A 20,716-nucleotide genomic window follows, 5' to 3' on the forward strand; every position below is an offset into this window, starting at 1 on the left:
AGCACAAGCACAAAACATAATAAATCATCCTTGCTCTGTATTTAAATTTGCTTCTCCTGGATTCAATCTCATGTCCTCGGCATAAAGAGTGGTCCAGGGAACATTCTCAATTATTCCTTCAAGATTGAAAAAGAAAAACTAGCTGAATCCAACCTCTCCAGTCACAAGTCAATGGACCAAGTTCTGTGAAGTCAGCTTCTCCATCAATCATATGACAAATAATTAAGTTGTGTGCGTGCACTTCTTTCAGGGAAAATTGTGGGGTATTTAAGAAGGATTACAAGTAGCTTGGAACTTGGGTTCACAAAGAACTTAAGTTGTGTGCTACTCCTCACTTTACTTCCAATTATACTTAAAACTCAAGATGCTACTCCTCATGATGGTCTTGCCTTTCTGCAGGGGGGTATAAGGGGGTTTATGTTCCCTCGCCAGTGTCCTAGGTCTACCCTTTGTTACCAAAGGTTGTGACAAACTCTAGATTTACCTGACCTAAATTTGTCAATCATCCCACAGAGACTCACCACTTCCAGAATGAATAAGAGGTAGCATTGCATGTCTGCAGTAGAATGGGAGAATCAAGTCTTCATAAATTTTCAAAAGCAAACAGCTTGGCCTAGAAAAAGGTCACAAAAGCATAATCTAATCCATTGAAATTTATTCATCTTTAGTCACATTTATTCAGATTATACAATTGAGGACGTTATAACTAAAGACAAGCACATGTGTGAAAATGTAATACATAACCAGGAAAAGGCGTCCAAAACTAAATTAGTCACAAAGCAAGATGTATAGTAATAACCAGGGAAAAAAAGAAGAAAACCAATTAAATAAGCTTAATGGCATAAAACCCTAAAGTCACATTCTTCTAATACTATTCCAAACACAACAAACCAATTTACAAGACAACAGAAATTGCATCCAAAACAACAAAAACTCAAACATAAGAACGAAACAACCAAAACCCTTCAACAAAAAGTATTAGTAAGCAAATAAATAACCTTGTCTTCAGCAAGCAAAGGAAGATGGAGAAGAATCTCAAGTGGTTCAGTATCAGCAGCCATCACAACAAACTCAGAGATACCTCTGTTAAGTGTCTTGGTAGCTGAAAAATCAAGACTTTATCAAAACCCCGGATTTTATATTAGCAAAAAGGCATACAAATAACTACTAGTTTTGACAAAGCTAACCTTCATTGGCTCCTTTCTTGAGTTGCTTGTAATTAGCAGCTTGCTGAACAAGGTCAAGTATTGTTATGGTCAACTGCGCATCTGCAAGCGGGTATGCTTTTGGATTCACTGTTTCTACTGTCTGCAAAATCAAACAAAACTTAACAAGATGAGATATTTTCTACTTATCAAAACGAATTCTTTCGTGAACAATGAGAGAGAGGGACTAAGTACCATTTTTGGTTTTAGGGTTTTTCAATCAATGATGGAGTCTCTGCCTCGGATGAAGGTAAAGCAGGAGGCTAGGGTTTTTGGCTTGAGGTTTTCGCAGCTCTCTTTATGAGAAGTGGAAAGGCACAGCGTGCTGTATTTGTATGGAGAAACCTCTTGTTTAGTCCTTAATGTATACACTTATTGCCAATTAAGTCCTACAGTAAAGATTTTATCAAATGAGCTCATTCGATTCAAGTATATCTATTAGTATTTTCCATCATGTTTGCATATTTTATGACAGCTTATTAAACCATGACAAGCTTTGAAGGGTAACTCGGATTCTAATCAACTCAAGATATAATTTAATTCGAGTTTTATTATAAATAAAAAAGAAGTTTACTTGATATATTTGAATTAAAAACTCCGATTGACTTACAAATTTATTAATGTAGTAAAAACATTACTGATTTTTTTAAAAAAAAATAAAATAACATATTTTGATTTCTTGAAAAAAGTAGTTTAACCTACTTAAACCCATGATCTTGCTCTTGTTAATAATTAATGGAAAAACTTATGGAAGTCAAGATAAACATCCAATTGAGAAATACCTAAAGCATTTGGGACCTAATTTGATAATATTATTTGTTTATGGGGCTCAATTGAGACTTAAGTAATACTTGGCTGACTGATTTGAGGCTCCCTGTGTTTACAATTATAACGTCTTCGTTGATGTGGCTAGACCTAAGCCATTAGTTTTTGCAGAGCAGAATCTTGGGCGTTGGATTTTTAAGTTAATTCAACAGCGACAGGTCATCTTACAATTTGACCTTTTTTAAAAAAAAAAAAAAAGATTAAACGGAAGAAAGAAAAAAAGATTAAATGAAAGCATAGCCTAGTTCTATTTCCAGGTGTTATCCGAAGCTTTCGAGTTTTGAGTATGATCTTTGCCAATGGTTGATGTATGCACAAATTGAGACAAATAGAAGCCAACAAGGTGTATAATTTATTTTTAGTTAATAACATCCTTTTATATAAACTTTAATTTTTTTTATTTTATTTTTATGATATTAATATGACACATTATTTTTTAAAAGTATTTTTTATTTAATAAATAAATTTTAATTTTTTAATATCAGCACTTTGAAATCATTAAAAAAAATAAAAAAATATTAATTTAATATTTTTTCAATACAAATTCACTTTAAAAATATATTTAATAAAACACAATACCAATCAAGCACCAGGTATTTGCAAAAATTAGTTAAAAAAAATATATTTTATTTTAATCTATAAATTTAAAATTGTATAATAGTAATCATTGTCTAAAAGTCATCGTTATTCACCATTTTATCATTGGTCATTATTTTTTGCTATTATCATACACGTATTAATTAACTAATATTTTAAAATTTATAGAAAAAATACTGTAGTTTTCTCCACACCATATACTTCTTTTATTTTTTTTATTTTGTTTTATAATGATTTTGTTTTATTCTTTTTTTTTTGGCTTTACATGTTTTTTTACAAGATTATCTTTTTTATTTTTATTATTATTAAACTAGTTAAAAATTTAATTATGTAGTTTTTTCTTTAAGATATTAAGGATTATTATAATATTTCTTTACATAGAGTTTTTTTTTTAAATTTTATAAAATAATCTTTGTCGATTTTGCTTAGTAGTTTTTTTTAAATACCGTGTATTGTTACAATATTTTTCTATACGATTTTTGTTTTACTATAATGTTTTTTCATATTTTTTTTAAATTATTTTTATTAATATTTTTAATATTAAACTGATTGAGAATTTATTTTTAACTTTTTTTATGTGTTTTTTATTTTTTTTAAAAATTATTTTTATTGATTTTATTTTTTTCAATGTAGAGCTATTTTTTAAAAAACACTGTGAATTATGATATTAGTTTACTATATTATTTTTTATTGTTATGATTTTTTTTATTTTTAAATTATTTTTATCAATTTTATGTTTTTCATATTGAGCTCGTTAATAATTTAATTTCATAATTTTTTTAAAAAACTCTATAAATTGCTATAATATTCCCACTTAATTTTTTTGTTATGATTTTTTTCAAAGTTATTGTTATCTATTTTATTATTTTTAATATTGAATTAATTAAGAATTATAATTATAGATTTTCTCATATTATATATTATTATAACATTTCCTTACATGGTTTTTTTTTATTTTTTTTATATTTTTTTTTAAATTTTTTTTTTAAATTTTAATCTGATTAATAATTTAATTTTATAATTTATTTTTAAAAAAATTATAAATTACAATATTTTTTCATATAATTTTTTTATTTTTTTATAAAGCTACAACAATACACGAACATATCATATACCCGCAGCATATCGCGGACACGGTATACAGTATCATGTTATTTGTTGTTCTTCTCCCTGGAGAATTGCCATCCCTTCCTCGTCAATTATGTGAGATCTGTGCGAGGGTGAATAGATCGAGGTGGAGATGCTGATCATGGAGGAGAGAGATGCAGCCTTTACTTTTCTTCTTTTCTTTTTTCGTTCTCTTTGCTTTTTAACAGGGTATTGTACAGATTACACGCATCTCAAATAATTTACTAAAACCCTAAATCAACAACCAAACAAATTTTCAATAGAATTTTAAAAAATAAACCAACCTTAAATTGACTGAAATCGCCAGATATATGAAGATGTTATAAGGGAATAATTTTGTCCCAGTGAAAATTGGAAAAATCCTTCCTGGAAGCAGTGGAGAGGAAATAATATGGTTGGTTTTGGGTTAGCCCGAGTGAGGGAGGAGGCTGCCACTGCAGGCATGCGCTTCCTCCTGGGTATGTTTTAGAATCTCAGATGAAGGCACTTCCGGAAGAGGACGGTGACAGAATCCCCGTTGAAGAAGCTATTGAAAGTCAGGTGATGATCATATTGGTTTTCGTTAGCTTTTACATTCTGTCCCATCTTTCTAACTATTTCAAAGTATTTTTATTCTACATTCAAAAAATACAATTTATTTTTGAAAAAATAAATTATATATAAATTTTTTATATCACATTAAAAAATAAAATTTTTATTTAGTATTTATATAATAAATTTTAATGAGATATAATACCTAACAAACAATGGATAATAAGTTTATCAATACTATAAAAAAACATGAGAAAAATATTATAGCTTTTCCTAGCTTTTTAGACCTTTTCTATTATTATTGTTATTATTATATTATTATATTATATTATAATTATGATAACATACACTAAAAAGTATGAGTTGTCTTTTTTTTTGTTTTTAATTTTTTATGCTTTTTTTTGTTTTTTTGTTTTTTTGTTTTAATTAATTTTTTGTTTAATTTAGTTTTTTAATGTTAATTTTTTATTTCTTTAGTTATCAAACTTTCATAAAATATATCCCGAATTTGACGGGTTAATGTGATTTGACGAATTAACCTCGAATTTTTTTAATTAATTTTTTTCGTTTAGTTTAATTTATTAATGTTATTTTTTTTATATTTAATTATTATACTTTCATGAAACGTATCCTGAGTTTGACGGGTTAACCTAATTAATTCTGAGTTAACCCGTCAATTTTTTTCTATTTAATTATCAAATTTTCATGATATAAATTCTTGATTTGACAGGTTAACCTGGTTTGAAAGGTTAACCCAGTTAATTTTTTTTTTATTTATTAGTTTTTTTCTTCCTATTGATTTTTTTCTTTTTAATTAATTTATTTAATTATCATACTTTTATGACACGACCTTATAGCCAGACTCACATCCAATTTTCTTGGGTTTGGTGTTGCAGCCAGAGTCCTTAAACTTGAGTTATATAAATTTAATATTATTATTATTATTATAAATATTACTCTTGGGTTAAGCGTAGCAGCTAAACTCAGGATTTTTGGATATATCTTTACAGAAAGACCTATTACTCTCATATCTTAACAATTGCTTTTTATATTTTTTATGCAAGAAAAAAAATAACCTGTGATGTTTGCTTTACTGGAAAAACTTATGCTTTTAGTTTTTTTTGTTTATAGTTTTTTAATATTAAATGTTTTCTATTTAAAATCTCAAGTTTGACAGGTTAACCCAATTGATTTATATTTTTTTTTTCTTATTAGTTTTTTTCTTTCTATTTTATATTTTAAGATTGTATGCAATACACAGTGAAAAAGATGATGTCTTTAGATTTTTTTTTTGTTTTACGCCTTTCTCCATGGACGACACAGTATAGTCCACAGTAAAAAAGCTGATGTTTTTTTAATTAATTAATTAATTAATTATTATTTTGATATTAAGTTTTTTATTTAGTTGTCAGACTTTCATGACATGAATCTTAGATTTAACAAGTTACATTAATTAATTTAATTTTTTTTCTATATTAGTTTTTTTCTTCTTATAAGTTTTTTTATTTCTTTTTAATTAATATTTTTTTATTTAATCTAGTTTATTAATATTTTATTTTTTCTATTTAGTTAAAGACTGGTGCCTTTAGTTGTTTTCCCTCTTATTTTGCTGTTTTTATGCTTTTGATTGTGTTGCTGTTTTTATGCTTTTGATTGTGCACACTGTATAATTCACAGTAAAAAAACTGATACTTTTTGTTTTTTATTTTTAATTAAATTTTTTATTTAATTTAGTTTGTTAATATTTATTTTTTTCTATTTAATTATCAAACTTTTATGACATGTATTCCTACTTTGACGTGTTAACCTGATTTGACGAGTTAACCCAATTAATTCTGATTAACTTGTGAATTTTTTTTTCTATTTAGTTATCAAATTTTTACGACAAAAATCCAAGATTTGATTGGTTAACCTGCTTTGAAAAATTAACCTAATTAATTCAAATTTTTTTCTTTTTAATTAATCTATTTAATTATTATATTTTTATGCAACAAGATCTATATTTAAAGTTATTGGGTCTAGTATTGCAGCTAAATTCACTTAAACTTGATCATATAAGTTTAATATTACTATTAATATTATAAGTATTACTTTTAAATCAGGTATTGCAATCAAACCCAAAACTCTTAATTATAGCTTTATATAAATACATAATATTTTTAGATGTTAATTTTTTAATAATTTTATACAAAAAAAAATTATCCTTCAATATTGCACGGATGATATAACTACTTATTCACCAAATATTGTAAAATATTTTTTTTTTAAAAAAAAACCTCGACTCTTTTAATTAAAATTAATGTTCAAGACCATTTCTAAATGTTCAGTAAATTGCGACCATACAGATCAGTGTTAGAATTAAATCCATAAATTCCCCAAAGAAATGATTTTTTCCCCCAGCTAAACTACAATTCATAATTCAAAAACATTTGCCTTGTATTCTGCCATGGCTTCTCCATCGAAGGGCAAACATTCTTAGCAAATATTTGTTCTCGATCGTAAGTAGAACTTGTGTCCGTTTTAAACGCATTGGATGCGAACCAGTGTTCCGGCAGAGGTTCTTCAGTAGAGCAAATCGTCTAGTTACTCTCTCCAGTAAAGTTTCTTTCCTGTTTTCCATAAATTCAATCCCTAAAAAGCAAATGTTGATTCACCTCTTTAACTGTTTCCACTACATATATTAATCAAATTATAATTGAAAATAAGCACAGAAGTGGTCATATAGGCCTGGCGGATAAATTTTGTGCTTCATTCAAAATTGAGTTGCTTTTTCAACCATGAAAATTTGAACACCTTATATTGATACTCTACTATTAGCTTACTTGAACTCTGCAATCTCAAACACTCTTGCTGTTCCATCGCTTGAACCCGAGACAAGGTAATCTTGATTGGCAGATAGAGATAGAGATTGAATGGCATCAGCATGGCCACTGAATGTTCTTATGCAATCACCAGAGAGACTATCCCATAGTCTCACTTTCCCGTCCACACACCCTGTAGCTACGTATCTGGATGCACCAAGCCATGCCACGCATGTAACTCCATCCTGCCAATCAGTTCAATTTGTGAGACATGGGATTTTGATGCCCTTGTAAGACGTCAAAACATTATTGGATGATAGTTAATTAATACAAGTGCTGTATATATGAATTGCTAACTTCAATAAATATGGCTTTGGTTAATTCATCTTATTGTCTCAGCTTTTATGATTCTTGGGCTAGTTGCGATTCTGATTAGGAAATTATGCTTGTTCAGAGGGCTTCTGCATTAAAATGGTCATCATTTGAGATGTGCAAAGTACTAAAATGAAACAAAAGCAAAATTCAAACGGACCTGGTGTTCACATGTAGCACGGGGCAATGAATGCTGCAGATCCCAGATGATAAGTTTTTGATCCAAGCCTCCCGTGGCAGCCCAAGGGGAGCTGCTATGCACATGGTAGGAAGCAAGAGTGTTAAACTAGGTCACATGAATCCAAAGTTAAATTGATTACACAAAATTTGCTTGTCTTCTTCGTTCACCCCACCCGCTCTTTTCCTTGGTGAAGGGAAAAGGACATTGTCTTATTGATCTATTGAGATTTTACAGCTTTCCCTTTTTACACTTATCCCAAATGACTATATTTAGGGAACTGAACCATTCATGTCTTACAACAAAGCAAACAAAAATGATTCATGGGAATGAATTTATTAAATTGAGTGAGAGAAAAGGAGACTATTTGATGGGGGGTCAAGTTCAACAGACAGGGTTTGCTTGCTTTCATGCAGCCTCAAACCAACAGTAAATGGTATGGTTGAGATTTATCAGTATGGGAATAGTTTAAGGCTACTTGGCACTAATGTTTTTATGTTGCAATCCTCTTTGCCAAGCGCTCCTCTAAAATGGAGCCAATATTTCAAGAAATGGAATCTGATCTTGCACAAATTAATTACATCATCACATGTCTGCAGATTTTCACTCACAATTCTGTATAATTCATATCATTGTCAAAATAAAGAAATACATAGAATCTTCATTTGTTTACCAATATGGCAATCCGACTTCATGACTTGATGATGTCAGATACTCTTATATATGCAGAACACGATTTATAAACAATGCCTACATCCATTCCAAATCTAATAACTTTTTGTTTTTTTAAGTAGACACATCTCAACTGAAGATAATGTTCCAGATAAAAGCAGAGACTCTTCTAAGTTTTGCAACAGAGCAAAGGTTATTGACTTGTTGAAAACCTGCAACATTCAATCAACCTTTTTTCTCAACCACACCAAAACTTAGCTAATGTCCACATTAGAGTTCCTCGTTTCACTAAATAATTGTTTCTGTTAACTGTCAACCTCCTTAAATTTATTAATCATTAGAGCACGTCCAATTTCTCCCAGTTCCTATCATGTAACCTATTGTCTCACAGCCATGCACACACAAACAGAGAGAGAGAGAGAGAGAGAGAGAGAGAGAGAGAGAGAGAGAGAGAGAGAGAGAGAGAGAGAGAGAGAAATTGTAAATTCTACCTTGGTGCAAGCTCAACACATTCGACAGAATCAGAGTGAGAAGCAAGAGAACTAACCACCTGTTGCAGGGAAATGTGTTTATTAAACAGGCTACCAATCTGATCAAATTGTACAAGCAAACATTTGACAAGCAATTGCACTGACAAGTATACCCATAATGATAACAGCATATCCAAACATTCCAAGAAAACAACAAAATGTAGCAGAAATTTTCCAAGAATATGACAAGTAACATAAAAGAAAGCTAGAAATTTAAAATCCACTTAAATGCTGATAGAAACATGAGAACCAACATATCTCTCATTATAAAATTTCAGAGCTACAAGTCTGCGAAAGGTATGCCAGGCAGGCCACATGAAAGAGTAAGCATAGCCCACAATTAAATAGTGCCCTTAGCAGGATGAAGATTTAAACCAAAAACTAGCTCAATTCAACCACACACCTTAGCTGAATTCCAGACCAATCAAATAACTCTTAAAGAAGAATAGAACTTGAGCACATGTTAACCAGACAACTAACTTAATTGTTTTAGAATCGAAAGAATCTCAATAAAAGGACCCAAGGGAAGATCTTAAAACAGATGAATTTCCAGGAATTTGCACTGGCATTCAACTTCCAGGCATTAATCTCTCCAGTGACATAGACCACATTCAAGAATGTCAGCCTATTGTCAAGGATTGGGTAACGATTGCTTGTTCATTCATTCAGCAACTACACTTCAATCCAACTTGCTGAATTTCATATGACAATGTGATGCACAAGCTTTTGGATTCTTAAATATTTTTCTCAAGTTATTTTTACTTTCTTATTTAGTTTAGGAATCCTAATGCTAGTTGGATTCTATACTAGCTATATAACTTTCAATAAAGAGGAACTAGTATAAATAGGACTGCCTAGCTATTTTTCAGACATCTTTTATGTTATTATCAATCATTCTATGTTTTAGATGTTCTCTACAGAGTACAGACCCTAAACCTATTCTCCAAGTTCTAACTTCAATTTTCTTCTAGTTTTAGGCAACAATTTTCTGTTTTTTGCTGTATTGAGTTGACTTTTCTTCCCACCCTATGTTAAAATGCAAAGAATCCTTAAATGCTAAAACATAAAACCCAGCATGCTAAAGCTTGCTGGAATTTTGGAAGTTGTTGAAGTCACGTTTGAATACTAATCCATCTTTACTAACTATCATGTTTTCTACCATGATTTTCACTATAATGAATATGGCTCTCCAGATACCTCAATAACCAGAAAGGCCTAAACAGGAGCATGCCAGTGCACAGCATGCCAAAGAAACCAAAGGCACTGATGCCAAAGGTGCGACAGTTAAAGAGGACACAACTCAATAATATATCCAAAATTGTGAACATAATTATAAGAACATCATGGAATGCAAGAAGAAACAAACCCTGCCCGAAGTTATGTTCACAATGTGGACAGAATTGTCCTTTGAACCAGTGATAGCGAGAGTCGAATCTGAGCTCAATGCCAAGCATGTCAGTCCATCAGTGTGGTATGGATGACCTGAAGAGCAGAGTTGTCAGAGATGCCAAACAAAGCATGCTCCTTTGATTTTTATGGTAGCTATTTTCAAGGTAGGATAGAATTTGAATATCTAGCCTGGGAGAATTTGAATATGGCCTTTATTGATGGCTTCATTACCACGTATATTTAAAAATCACTTTGTCATTATCTGAAGGTAAGCTAGAATTTGAATATGTAGCATGGGATAATTTAAATATGGCCTTTCTCAATGGCTTCAATACAAGTATATTTATCGAATAACCAAATAAATAGCCTTTTCACAGGATGAAATGGAGCAGGATATAACTTCAGATAATGAAAAACTGAATTTTAAATGAATACCTCTCACAACATGTATGTTTTCACCACTTTTTGGATTCCATATCCTCAGGGATGCATCATCAGAACCAGTACAGATTGTTTTACCTGAAGCAACAGCAGATAGATTTGAAAAAAAAAAATGAAATAGAAAGAGATAGATCAAAAGCAAGCTAAGAGAAAGTTCTTCAACAAAAAAAAAAAGCGTTCCAAGACAAAGAGTAGTTAGATACCATCAGGGGTAAAATCACCACAGGTAACACTTGCTTCATGTCCTGTAAATGAATTAAGATAGGCAACTTTGTCAGCATTCCACATCCAAACACTTTTGTCCTCAGAACCTGCCAACACCAAATGCCCTTTTGGATGCCATTTGACCCACTGAGAAACCACATGGTTGATAATCAGACTTAAAAACATAAAACAAAATAAATTAGTTCCACTAAATTCAGTCCACAAGTTCACCTCAATGCCCTCATCAGGACCTTCGAGTACACATTTATGGTTTCCTGATGAAGCATCCCAAATTTGAACAAGTCCATCAAACCCTCCAGATGCAAGCAACTGTCCATCACTACTAAAGGATAAACAAGACACAGAATCCTTATGACCTGTCAATATTTCCAAAAGGTTAAGTAATAAGGAACCAAGATCAAAATTATGTGCATATAACAAGCACAGATATAGGTGCAGAAAAAGACCTCAGCTTCATCGATGGGCATTATAGCAATATCAGGACACACAGAAAGTTTCAATGAATGCGGGATTATATCACTAATCAAAAGAAGAAACATAGCAGGTTGCTCAATCATGCTACAAAGCAAACTATGAACAATTTCTAACACCAAAGATTCCTACGACTAACAGATATCCCCATGATATATGGGATCATTTTAGCTCTCCTAACTCAACTATACCTTTGAGCTCAGATGCCCAATCTCCAAGACCAATCTTCCAAAGAAACCCTTTGTCGTCTCCTCCACCGGTCGCCACTAATAAAGGATCTGTTGGACTGCAGGATACTGTATAGAGCTCCCCTATATGCAAATAATAATAATAATAAATACTCCATTACTTCTCTTCCTGAACAAATGCAAATGCTCCATTTCATTAGTCCAACAAATTAAAACAAAATAAAGTTTTATAAATACGTTTTTTAGCCAGTAATTCAAAACTATTGATTTAATTATAAAATTAATTAATTAACTAATTGCATAATAAAAAGATGGAGAATTCCAAAAAGAAAATTTTTTACCGGTATGGCCGGTAAATATGTGCATAGAATCATCCGTGTCGTCGTCGTCATCATCGTCGTCCGCATTAGGAAGATCTACGAATTAGTGAAATATATATCAATTTAATATCAAATCACAGCTTGATTAAGAAATAAATTAATAGAGCATGCATTTTTTAGTTATACCTTCTTCATCAACAGCGACTTCGTCGATGATATCGGAATCGTCAAGGAAAACTTCGCCTTGATCGTCTTCGTCTTCGTCGTGTAATGATCGATTTGGACTATTCATTTTTGTGTTTTTAATTTCGATCTCTGTGCTTGCCGATTCCTTGGCGTCGTCTGCTGGAGAAGAATGAGAGGTTTTAGCTAGGGTTTTATTCCTATTATCGTTATTGCAGTTACTGGTTGGAGTGGCGCGTGAAAGTACTGCCAGTATTATTTTTGTTTTCCAGTTGAATATTACACATGGTTCTTTTGAGCGTAGTCGATAAAGCTGATAGGGGTGTTTAAAAAAATTGAATAAATCGATTAAATCGAGAATCTCAGAAAAAAAATTAAATAAATTAAATAAAAAAAATTAATTAAACCAATTAAAATTTTGAAAAAACCAGCCAGTTTGGTTCGGTTTTAGTTTTATAATCAAAAAACCAAAAAACCGAACCAAACTAGAAAAAACCGAGCCAAAGCCAAGAAAACTGAGCCAAAGCCGAGAAAAACCGAGCCAAACTGGAAAAATCGAGCCAAACCGATTTGAACCGGTTTTTCCCTTAAAAAACTGAACCGAACTGAACCGAAACCGGTCGGTTTGACCCGGTTTCGGTTCTGTTTTGTTTTTTTTTAATTTTTTTTCCGGTTTGGTTACTTTTTTGATAAAAACTTAACCGAACCGAAAATGAACACCCCTGGTGAAACATTATTTTTAGTTAAATATAATAAAATATTAATTTGATAAAATTATTTAAATAAATAAACTTGATTTAAACTTAGCTAGGTAATTGGCGGGTTTTTACGACGATTCAGTAATTTAAATTATTTTTTAGTTGATTTTTAAATTAAATTTAATAACTTTACTTTTAAATTATTATTATTATTTTTCTTCAAATTACATGATTTTTCTAGGATTATATATTCCAAAGTGTATTAATTTTTCCTTTTTAATATTGTTATATAAATTATAATTTGATTTTAAAAACTATATCCAAATATGTACTTTGAGTATATATGAAGATTTAATTTCAAGATTTGTATAAAATAAATATTTAATTAAATTAAATAGTTAAATAATACACATTATTATTATTATTAGAGTCACGCTACCACAGATAGCTCAATCTCTATTAGCCCATCAACGTCCTCCACATGTCAACTCCATTATCCCCAATACACGCAGATAAGTGGCTGTCATCTTGTTTTCTACCAAACAAGATAAAGCCCGCTTCCACCACCCTCCACTCTTTCTTACCCACCAATCCCCACCGTCCATTCCTCTCAAAACCCCCCCTCTCCACAACTCTCGTCTCTCAAAAACACTTCACCAATCAACTGAAGAAAAAAACTCTCCGCTGCCCCATCTCTCTCTCTCTCCACTGTTGCTGGCAACATGGCTTCAGCACTCCAAAACGCCACCGCTTCACTCCAATCCAAAAACCCACCATCAGCTAGACTCCCAACCAACTTCACCTCTCCAAAACCCCTCAACCTCTCCTTCTCAGCCACTTTCCCATCCGTCAACCTCTCCACCACCGCAGGCACTACAAACCGCCGCCGGGGTAGCTCGGCCCTGGGGACCAAAATGTCGGCTACAGCAGCAGGAAGTTACGCATCAGCACTAGCTGACGTGGCAAAATCCAACAACACGCTAGACGCAACGGCGTCCGACATCGACAAAATAGAAAGACTGTTTTCAAACCCAGCAGCGAATGACTTCTTTGCTAACCCAACAATAGACTTAGAAAAAAAACGGCAAGTCATAGATGAGTTCGCTAACTCGTCTGCTCTCCAACCCCTCACGGCAAACTTCATTAACATCCTTATAGATTCCAAAAGGGTTGATCTGGTTAAAGATATAGTGGCGGAATTCGAGAAGGTTTACAATAAGCTGACAGATACACAGCTTGCTGTGGTGAGTTCAGTTGTGGCTTTGGAGTCACAGCATTTGGCCCAGATAGCAAAACAAGTGCAGAAATTGACTGGAGCTAAGAATGTAAGGATTAAGACTGTGATTGACCCAAGTTTGGTTGCTGGGTTTACTGTAAGGTATGGGAGCTCAGGGTCTAAGTTGATTGATATGAGTGTGAAGAAACAGTTGGAGGAGATTACTGCTCAGCTTGACTTGAGTGATATTGAACTGGCTGCTTGATTTTAGACACCTTTTTTTTTAATTTCTTTTCTGGTAAATTATGTGGGTTCTTTTTTTTCTTGGGATTAAATTGTTGTTGTAGTATGGATTTTGTAATAGATTTATTATTGGAATGGAATGTATTTCAATGTCTTCCTGTCTTTTGGCAACAATTCTGAGGCTTGGCTTCTTTTTTTGGCAATGATGCTTTGAATAGAGAATCTGAATTTGAGGGTTGTCTCTGCTTTGAAGAGAGGATTGTTTTTTCATAGAATTGTTAAATAGGGCTGAGCATGAAAAAAGGACTCAATTTTTGTTTGGATGGAGCCTCATTAAGGAAGGTGGAACAGGCTCCACCAAGATGAATTTGTTGGCCTGTTAGCAAGAAAAAGAAGATGTTGAAGTGAAATTCTCAAGAGTCATATGATATGATTTATTATTCTGTTTGTAACACAGTTTGATCATGGTACCTTAGTAGCTGCAACCTTCTGTTTAAGAAAGATGAGGTTCTCTCATCCCTGGTCACCGAAGGTTCACACAACAATATTTCAATTTACAGATCTTGTCTGCAGAACGAGCATGGCAATCTTTATGGAGAAGAGAGATCAGTGCTTCCATGTTATCCTAACATGAATGCTTACACACATGTCAGAAACATTGGCTCCTGCCAAATTAATATCTTGGACCTCAACATGCCATGACTAAACTTCGACCATTGCTGAGAAGAAAATTTAGAATCTTGCGAGCCTATTAACCAGAGCCCTAATAGATTTGTTCAAATGATGAACAAAAAACTCCATTAACTTGAAATCTCTAATTTGAGTTCCACCATTAACTTCTCAGAGAGAGAATGTAATTATATGTAATTAAGTTCATTAGAGTTCTTCTAAGTTTTGGCTGTGACGCGATGCTGTGGATCATCGCAGGAGTAGCAAGCTAGCTCAATTGTAATTAGGATAGATGCTTATGAGGTCTGGTCTCAACCTTTTATTTTGTGTTTAATATATCTTATCAACTTTCTACTTTATATTTTGACATTAAATAATAAGAATCATAGATATCTTACATCTTAAGAAAACAAGAAAACGACCAAACTCATTTACACATTTATTTATAATACTTCAACTACCTGTCTTCCCTCATTAGTGGACCGAACAGCTCGTGTTTCAGATTTTATCTTCTTTATATCCATATGTAGTGTTTAGTTTTTTATCTGGTCTCTGATATTATTATCAAAAATAAGTAATCATGTCGATCCTGGATTCCTTCTTCGACAAAGGCTTTAAAGCTGCCAAATGGTAATTCATTCTATCCTTCTCTATTTTGTTTTTGGGTTTTTGTTTTCTTGCTTTAGTCATGGTTCAATTTGGGTTTTGCTTGGTTTCTGAGAAAATGTTAACTTCAGTAAGGAAATTCAGAACTTAACGTTTCATTAAAATCAAGTGACTTAACTCAATGTGCAATCTTTTCATTTTTTAATTTGTTCTTCTTTGCATAAATTAAAGAAATAAGACACTATAAAAAGTTGAGAATTAAGAATCTGGGTACTTATCTCGTATGTTGTAGATATTTGGTTAATGTAAAAAGTAAATAGAATTCATTGAAGATTTGAAGGGTTCGTACTTTTTTTTGAGTGCTTATGTTTTGGTTAAATGCTATCGTTGATTTTTTTTCCCGGGGTTTAAAGATTTGATGAGGACTGTTGTTGTTTTAATTTGTTCTTCTTGTATACAGTAAAACCTTACTGAAGTTGACAATACCCCGGATAAAGCTGTTGAGGAACAGGAGAGAGATTGAGATAAAGCAAATGCGCCGCAACATTGCTAAGCTTCTTGAGACTGGTCAAGAAGCTACTTCTCGCATTCGGGTATTGCTACTTTTCTTATTGAAATCATTTTTAATAGTATGAACAGGTTTTTTGTTTTTAGTCTCTTAAGATACCTGAAAAAGGAATGATCTTGTGGTGTTGTTGATAATTACATATCAGGTGGAGAATATTATAAGAGAGGAGAATATGATGGCTGCTCAAGAGATCATTGAATTGTTCTGTGAGCTTATTACTGTGCGCCTTCCAATTATCGAAACACAAAGGTTATTCCTCACATTACATTATCTGGCTTTCACTATGTTTTTTTCCGGTTTGTTAATGCACTCTCCTGTTGGATACTTGTCTTAACTATGATGATGCCTTCTTCAAGGCATAAACTTAGATTTATTAGTTTGTTTTTGTTCATATTGTTATTTGCTTAACTAGAGATATTTCCGTCTGTACGAGTTTTTATAGGTTCATTAACTGTATATCATATCTAATGAAAGGTTTACTGGTAATATAGCTTGTTTTCCCTTAAAGTAGCGGGTTTAAGGAAGGAAAAAAAAGCCCTTTCCTGAATACCAGAGAAACAAAAGGTTGAGGAAATCGAAGGAGAAAGAAGTAATCATTGATCAAAGTACTGATATTCAGTTATTTATGTGGAAAAGGATCAGAGTAGCATAAGATAGGATGGTTTTATATGTTTTCACTTTTCCAAGATTTCTACTCAATTCATGTTGCACCGCATTACTACAGACAGGCTATATCATAATGTAGGATATATCTACACTGCCCTGGGCTGTCCAGCTTTAACTCTGGAGATTCACCGTTTCATGGTCTAGGATGAAAACCTGATCACTTTCCAGACTTCTTTTGGAGGGAGCAGCTTGTCACAGTCTTTGATATTTCTGCTTTACCATAGAAACTCTAGGCTGTTGTCTAAATGCTGAATTTGCAATAATTGTTTAAGCTCAAGTATATTATGAACTGTTAAAGTTGAGAATTGGGTCAAAGTTGCCAGACAAACAGTTAGGAGGTTCAATGGTGATTGTTATCCTAGCGTTGCTATGACATGTTAATTGAGTAGTGAACCTGCAGATAAATCAGGTGAAGCTTCAACTCTGCCTTACCTTCTCGAACCATTATGGTTGTGGGTTGTCTTAAAATTTGCGGATAGTATCATCATTAAGAGCCTTCTTATAGACCCCCAAGTTAAGTCTTACAAAAATCTAACCTGTTATCTTCTTCGTATTGGATGTCCATTGTGGTTGGGAAGTCGATTTGTTCCATATCCTGTCAATTTTTCTTTATGGTTATACAATTTCATGAATGGCAACATCTGTGTAGCTCTGATAATTTATTTGTTTAATCCAGCTTGTACTAAATTTATACCTCTATGCAAAGTGAGTTGAAGACTCTTCATAGCTACTTGGAGCTAAGAACACCGCTCATTTTTCATGGATTGTATTTTTTGAATGTCATTTTTATTTTTATTTTTATTTTTATTTTTATTTTTATTTTTCAGGGAATGTCCTTTAGACTTAAAAGAAGCAATATCCAGTGTCTGTTTTGCTGCACCAAGATGTGGAGATCTACCCGAGCTGCTGCAGGTTCAAACCCTATTTGCTTTCAAATATGGAAAGGAATTTGTAGCTGCTGCAACAGAGCTTAGGCCAGCTTGTGGTGTTAATCGCCAGGTTTTTTGAATCTCTATCTTATGCCTAGATTTATTTCTTGCAACAAGTTCCTTTTCTTATGTTTATGCTTATGTTTCCTTTTCTTCTGACATTTTTCAAATTGAAATCCTGCAGTTAATACAACTCCTTTCAGTTTGTGCGCCTTCACCTGAAGCAAAGCTGAAGCTTTTGAAGGAAATTGCTGAAGAGCATGAGTTAGACTGGGACCCAGGTGCATCTGAAACCGAGCTTTTAAAAAAGAATGAAGATTTATTGGTGAGTAGTATGGTGCAACTGCCTGAATTCTGGTTATCTTTCCTTGTCTTACACGTGTTCTCTCATTGTCAGAATGGTCCAACAGATATCAGTGATCCAACACATCTCACGATATTGCCTCTTCCAAAAGAGGAGCATGATGAAGTACTTATCACTCCTGATCTTGCCAAGCATGAACAGTCTGATTCTGATACAGGCTTTGACCCATTAGATTTTCCTGAAGCTCCTGAGGTGTCACTGTTGCCAGGTGCAAATTCTGCCTCGGCATCAGGGATAGTACCACCTACACAAGCTGCTCTACACCCTGACATTGATCATGAATCATCAAATCACTATATGACTAACAAAGATCTATCACAAGAACCTCATATTGTACATCAGGATGTGATTGAAGAAAAGTCAGCAGCTACCAGGGATGAAATTTCAAGCACCGCGGCAAGTGCCAGGGAAGAAAGACAGTTTCTGTCATCCATTTCTCCCCCTTCACTATCCTCTCCATCATTTTCATCGCCACCCTCTGCACCGAGTACCAAAAGTGAGGTCAATGTGGATCTGCAGAATGTTTCAGCTACTGTGGAGACTGCTGAGCGTGCAACAATACCAAACTCTTCACCACCCCATGTAACGAGGACCGGAACTGAGGCTAATGTGGATCTTCAAGATGTTTTAGCTGCAGCACATGCTGCTGCTGAGACTGCTGAACATGCAGCAGCAGCAGCTCGTGCAGCAGCAACTCTTGCACAGGCAAGGATTAGTGAGCTAACCAAGAAAAACAGTGAGAGGTTACATGAGAGTGGCTATGATAACCCCTTTTTTGTGGATACTCCTGATCTATCAGCTTCTGCTGATAAGACACCTTTTGTTCACCAACATTCTTTTGGTGAAGGGGATAGTGTTCCAAGTTATAAAGACTTCCATCAACTTCATGAGGGCCACCAGGCATCAGAGTTGTTGGATATTCCTTCCTTTGAGAAACTTGAAGTGTATTATGATTCTCCTCGTAGTGATCATGTTGTTGAGCAAGGGTCTGTTAGTCCCCAGCCACAGAGATTGCCTTCAATGGATGATGAGCCATACTTCTCATACCCAAATTTGTTCGCATCACAGAACTCAAATCTTAGATGAAGTGCTCTATCTGCTACAGATCATTCCAATTCAATCCATGACGTTTGATTTTTGGGTCCTGTGCATTGGTTTGTGGAGAGTTGACTTAGTGCTGTGCAGTCATCGATGCAATTTGGGGTGAGCCATTTTCGTTGTTATTTGTAGAGTACAAGGTTACTAGTTGTTACATGTTCAATGAGGCTTTATCATTAGGAAATTTCAACTGCTTATTGTAGTAGAGAAGCCATCTCAGATGATTTGTGTGTTTTGTGTTCTGCGTTGATCAATTATAGGATTCATGTAAAAGAAACCTTATTCTGTCGCAGGTAATGAAGTTCATCTTTCCTTGAATTTTGACATTCAATAATTGTCCAGCCTTTGTAATTTTGTTAAACAGATTTAACAAAACCTTGTACCCGTTTATTTTTCCATCCGAGTTCATTTTATGAATGTGATGAATATTGAGCAACCGCTCATGACAACAACAGGATTTAGCTACGCTCAAACCATAGTTGATAAGCTAGTAACGCAAAAACTACAAGATATTTATCAATCCAGTTCTTGGTTGTTAGTCCAACAACTTAAGACAATAAGAGGTTTTTCCTAGTAGAGGGATTCAGGTCCGCAAGTTTTATTCTCTAGTACCAATCTCCAGGTCACAACAACTGTGACTTCTGTGACTTTGCCTCTTCCTTGTTTCCAAGCACTTGAAATCTCGAATCCATCCATGCTCATAGCCGTTGTTCATGGAAATGTTTTTCCAACTTCTCATTTGATACTGGCTTCGATTCGCAAAGTATCAATCAAGTTTCTGCTCCGTTGAGTTTTGCGTAAATATGGTGCTAGAACTGTATTGACTTAAAGAAGCTGTTCCAGTAAAGTGAACCTGTCTAGCGTTTAACTATCCCACATCGAAGAAAGACAAGAAGTCACATGAGGCGTGTGGTATAAATTAGAAGGCCTTAGCAACGTTATACATACTTACCTGGACGGGATCAATGGGTGATCAAGAAGGCCCATGGTCTAGGTCAGTGACCTCCATTGCACTGAGGAGGGGTGCTGGTCTAAGGTCTCCCCAAGAGGGAGAGCCTACGTCAAAATTTGTGGCAGAGGGGGCTGCGCGAGTCGCGGCCCCTACCAACTACAATCTAAATTTTCTCAAATCAGACGTTTTTTTTATTTAAGTAGGATGAGCGAGCGTTCAACTGTAAACCCAATTAAATACTAATTTTAACTAGGTTGAGGAAGGAATGAGGCTAGGTGCTGGGCCTGTAAGCCAGTTCCTCCCTTTACGATGTGTACTTGATTTTTTAAGCTGTAAACACTTCTAAATATTTATTAAATTAATGTGGTCTTTAAAAACATAAAAAATCACTTCAAACTTGAAATTATAAATTTTTCTAAGCTTTAATCTGTTTTTTTAAATACTTACAAAATAATAATAAAAACTCTTAATCTTAAATTTTCTTGCAAAAATATTTAACACAAATTTATGACTAAAATTATCTTCAACAATATCAAAATTTGATAAAGGTTTTTTCTCTCTAAAAAACCCAAATAAAAATTGATTTATTAAAAAAAATTAGAGGAATCAATTAATTGGAAGCCTAAATACAAAAAAGGACTAAAATCAATC

At 33.3% G+C, this 20,716-nt stretch overlaps 4 protein-coding genes across 4 annotated transcripts; 2 read left to right on the plus strand and 2 right to left on the minus strand.

Moving 5' to 3' along the window:
• Positions 1–828: 828 nt before the first annotated feature.
• On the minus strand, positions 829–1,518 carry LOC105109483 (NHP2-like protein 1). Its single transcript, XM_011004207.1, has 3 exons — positions 1,401–1,518; positions 1,188–1,308; positions 829–1,102 (listed from the first exon to the last, which is right to left on the minus strand). Exons 1-3 carry the CDS (start codon positions 1,401–1,403, stop codon positions 966–968), a joined length of 261 nt encoding a protein of 86 aa, XP_011002509.1. The 5' UTR covers positions 1,404–1,518; the 3' UTR covers positions 829–965.
• A 5,380-nt stretch (positions 1,519–6,898) lies between these two features.
• On the minus strand, positions 6,899–12,375 carry LOC105109484 (angio-associated migratory cell protein-like). The gene is made up of 10 exons (XM_011004208.1): positions 12,060–12,375; positions 11,895–11,969; positions 11,557–11,676; positions 11,105–11,250; positions 10,873–11,020; positions 10,664–10,747; positions 10,206–10,321; positions 8,801–8,859; positions 7,620–7,710; positions 6,899–7,332 (listed from the first exon to the last, which is right to left on the minus strand). The coding sequence occupies exons 1-10, from the start codon at positions 12,163–12,165 to the stop codon at positions 7,105–7,107; spliced, it is 1,173 nt and encodes a 390-aa protein (XP_011002510.1). The 5' UTR covers positions 12,166–12,375; the 3' UTR covers positions 6,899–7,104.
• A 919-nt stretch (positions 12,376–13,294) lies between these two features.
• LOC105109485 (ATP synthase delta chain, chloroplastic-like) lies at positions 13,295–14,387 on the plus strand. The gene has a single exon (XM_011004210.1). The coding sequence runs from the start codon at positions 13,477–13,479 to the stop codon at positions 14,233–14,235; it is 759 nt and encodes a 252-aa protein (XP_011002512.1). The 5' UTR covers positions 13,295–13,476; the 3' UTR covers positions 14,236–14,387.
• A 901-nt stretch (positions 14,388–15,288) lies between these two features.
• Positions 15,289–19,439, plus strand: LOC105109486 (uncharacterized). Its single transcript, XM_011004211.1, has 6 exons — positions 15,289–15,512; positions 15,949–16,081; positions 16,202–16,305; positions 17,550–17,721; positions 17,836–17,976; positions 18,049–19,439. The coding sequence occupies exons 1-6, from the start codon at positions 15,463–15,465 to the stop codon at positions 19,099–19,101; spliced, it is 1,653 nt and encodes a 550-aa protein (XP_011002513.1). The 5' UTR covers positions 15,289–15,462; the 3' UTR covers positions 19,102–19,439.
• Positions 19,440–20,716: the final 1,277 nt, after the last annotated feature.

The sequence above is a fragment of the Populus euphratica genome, unplaced genomic scaffold (genome assembly GCF_000495115.2).
Source record: "Populus euphratica unplaced genomic scaffold, PopEup_1.0 scaffold219.1, whole genome shotgun sequence".
NCBI classification, from domain to species: domain Eukaryota; kingdom Viridiplantae; phylum Streptophyta; class Magnoliopsida; order Malpighiales; family Salicaceae; genus Populus; species Populus euphratica.

Coding starts and splice junctions, on each gene's coding strand:
- LOC105109483 (XM_011004207.1), bottom strand. Junction 1,103..1,187: donor CAAGAAAGGAGCCAATGAAG/GTTAGCTTTGTC, acceptor TTGATTTTTCAG/CTACCAAGACACTTAACAGA.
- LOC105109484 (XM_011004208.1), bottom strand. CDS start 12,165: ATGAATAGTCCAAATCGATCATTACACGACGAAGACGAAGACGATCAA. Junction 11,970..12,059: donor AGTCGCTGTTGATGAAGAAG/GTATAACTAAAA, acceptor ACTAATTCGTAG/ATCTTCCTAATGCGGACGAC. Junction 11,677..11,894: donor CATATTTACCGGCCATACCG/GTAAAAAATTTT, acceptor ATTTGCATATAG/GGGAGCTCTATACAGTATCC.
- LOC105109485 (XM_011004210.1), top strand. CDS start 13,477: ATGGCTTCAGCACTCCAAAACGCCACCGCTTCACTCCAATCCAAAAAC.
- LOC105109486 (XM_011004211.1), top strand. CDS start 15,463: ATGTCGATCCTGGATTCCTTCTTCGACAAAGGCTTTAAAGCTGCCAAA. Junction 15,513..15,948: donor GGCTTTAAAGCTGCCAAATG/GTAATTCATTCT, acceptor TCTTGTATACAG/TAAAACCTTACTGAAGTTGA. Junction 17,977..18,048: donor AAAAGAATGAAGATTTATTG/GTGAGTAGTATG, acceptor TCTCATTGTCAG/AATGGTCCAACAGATATCAG.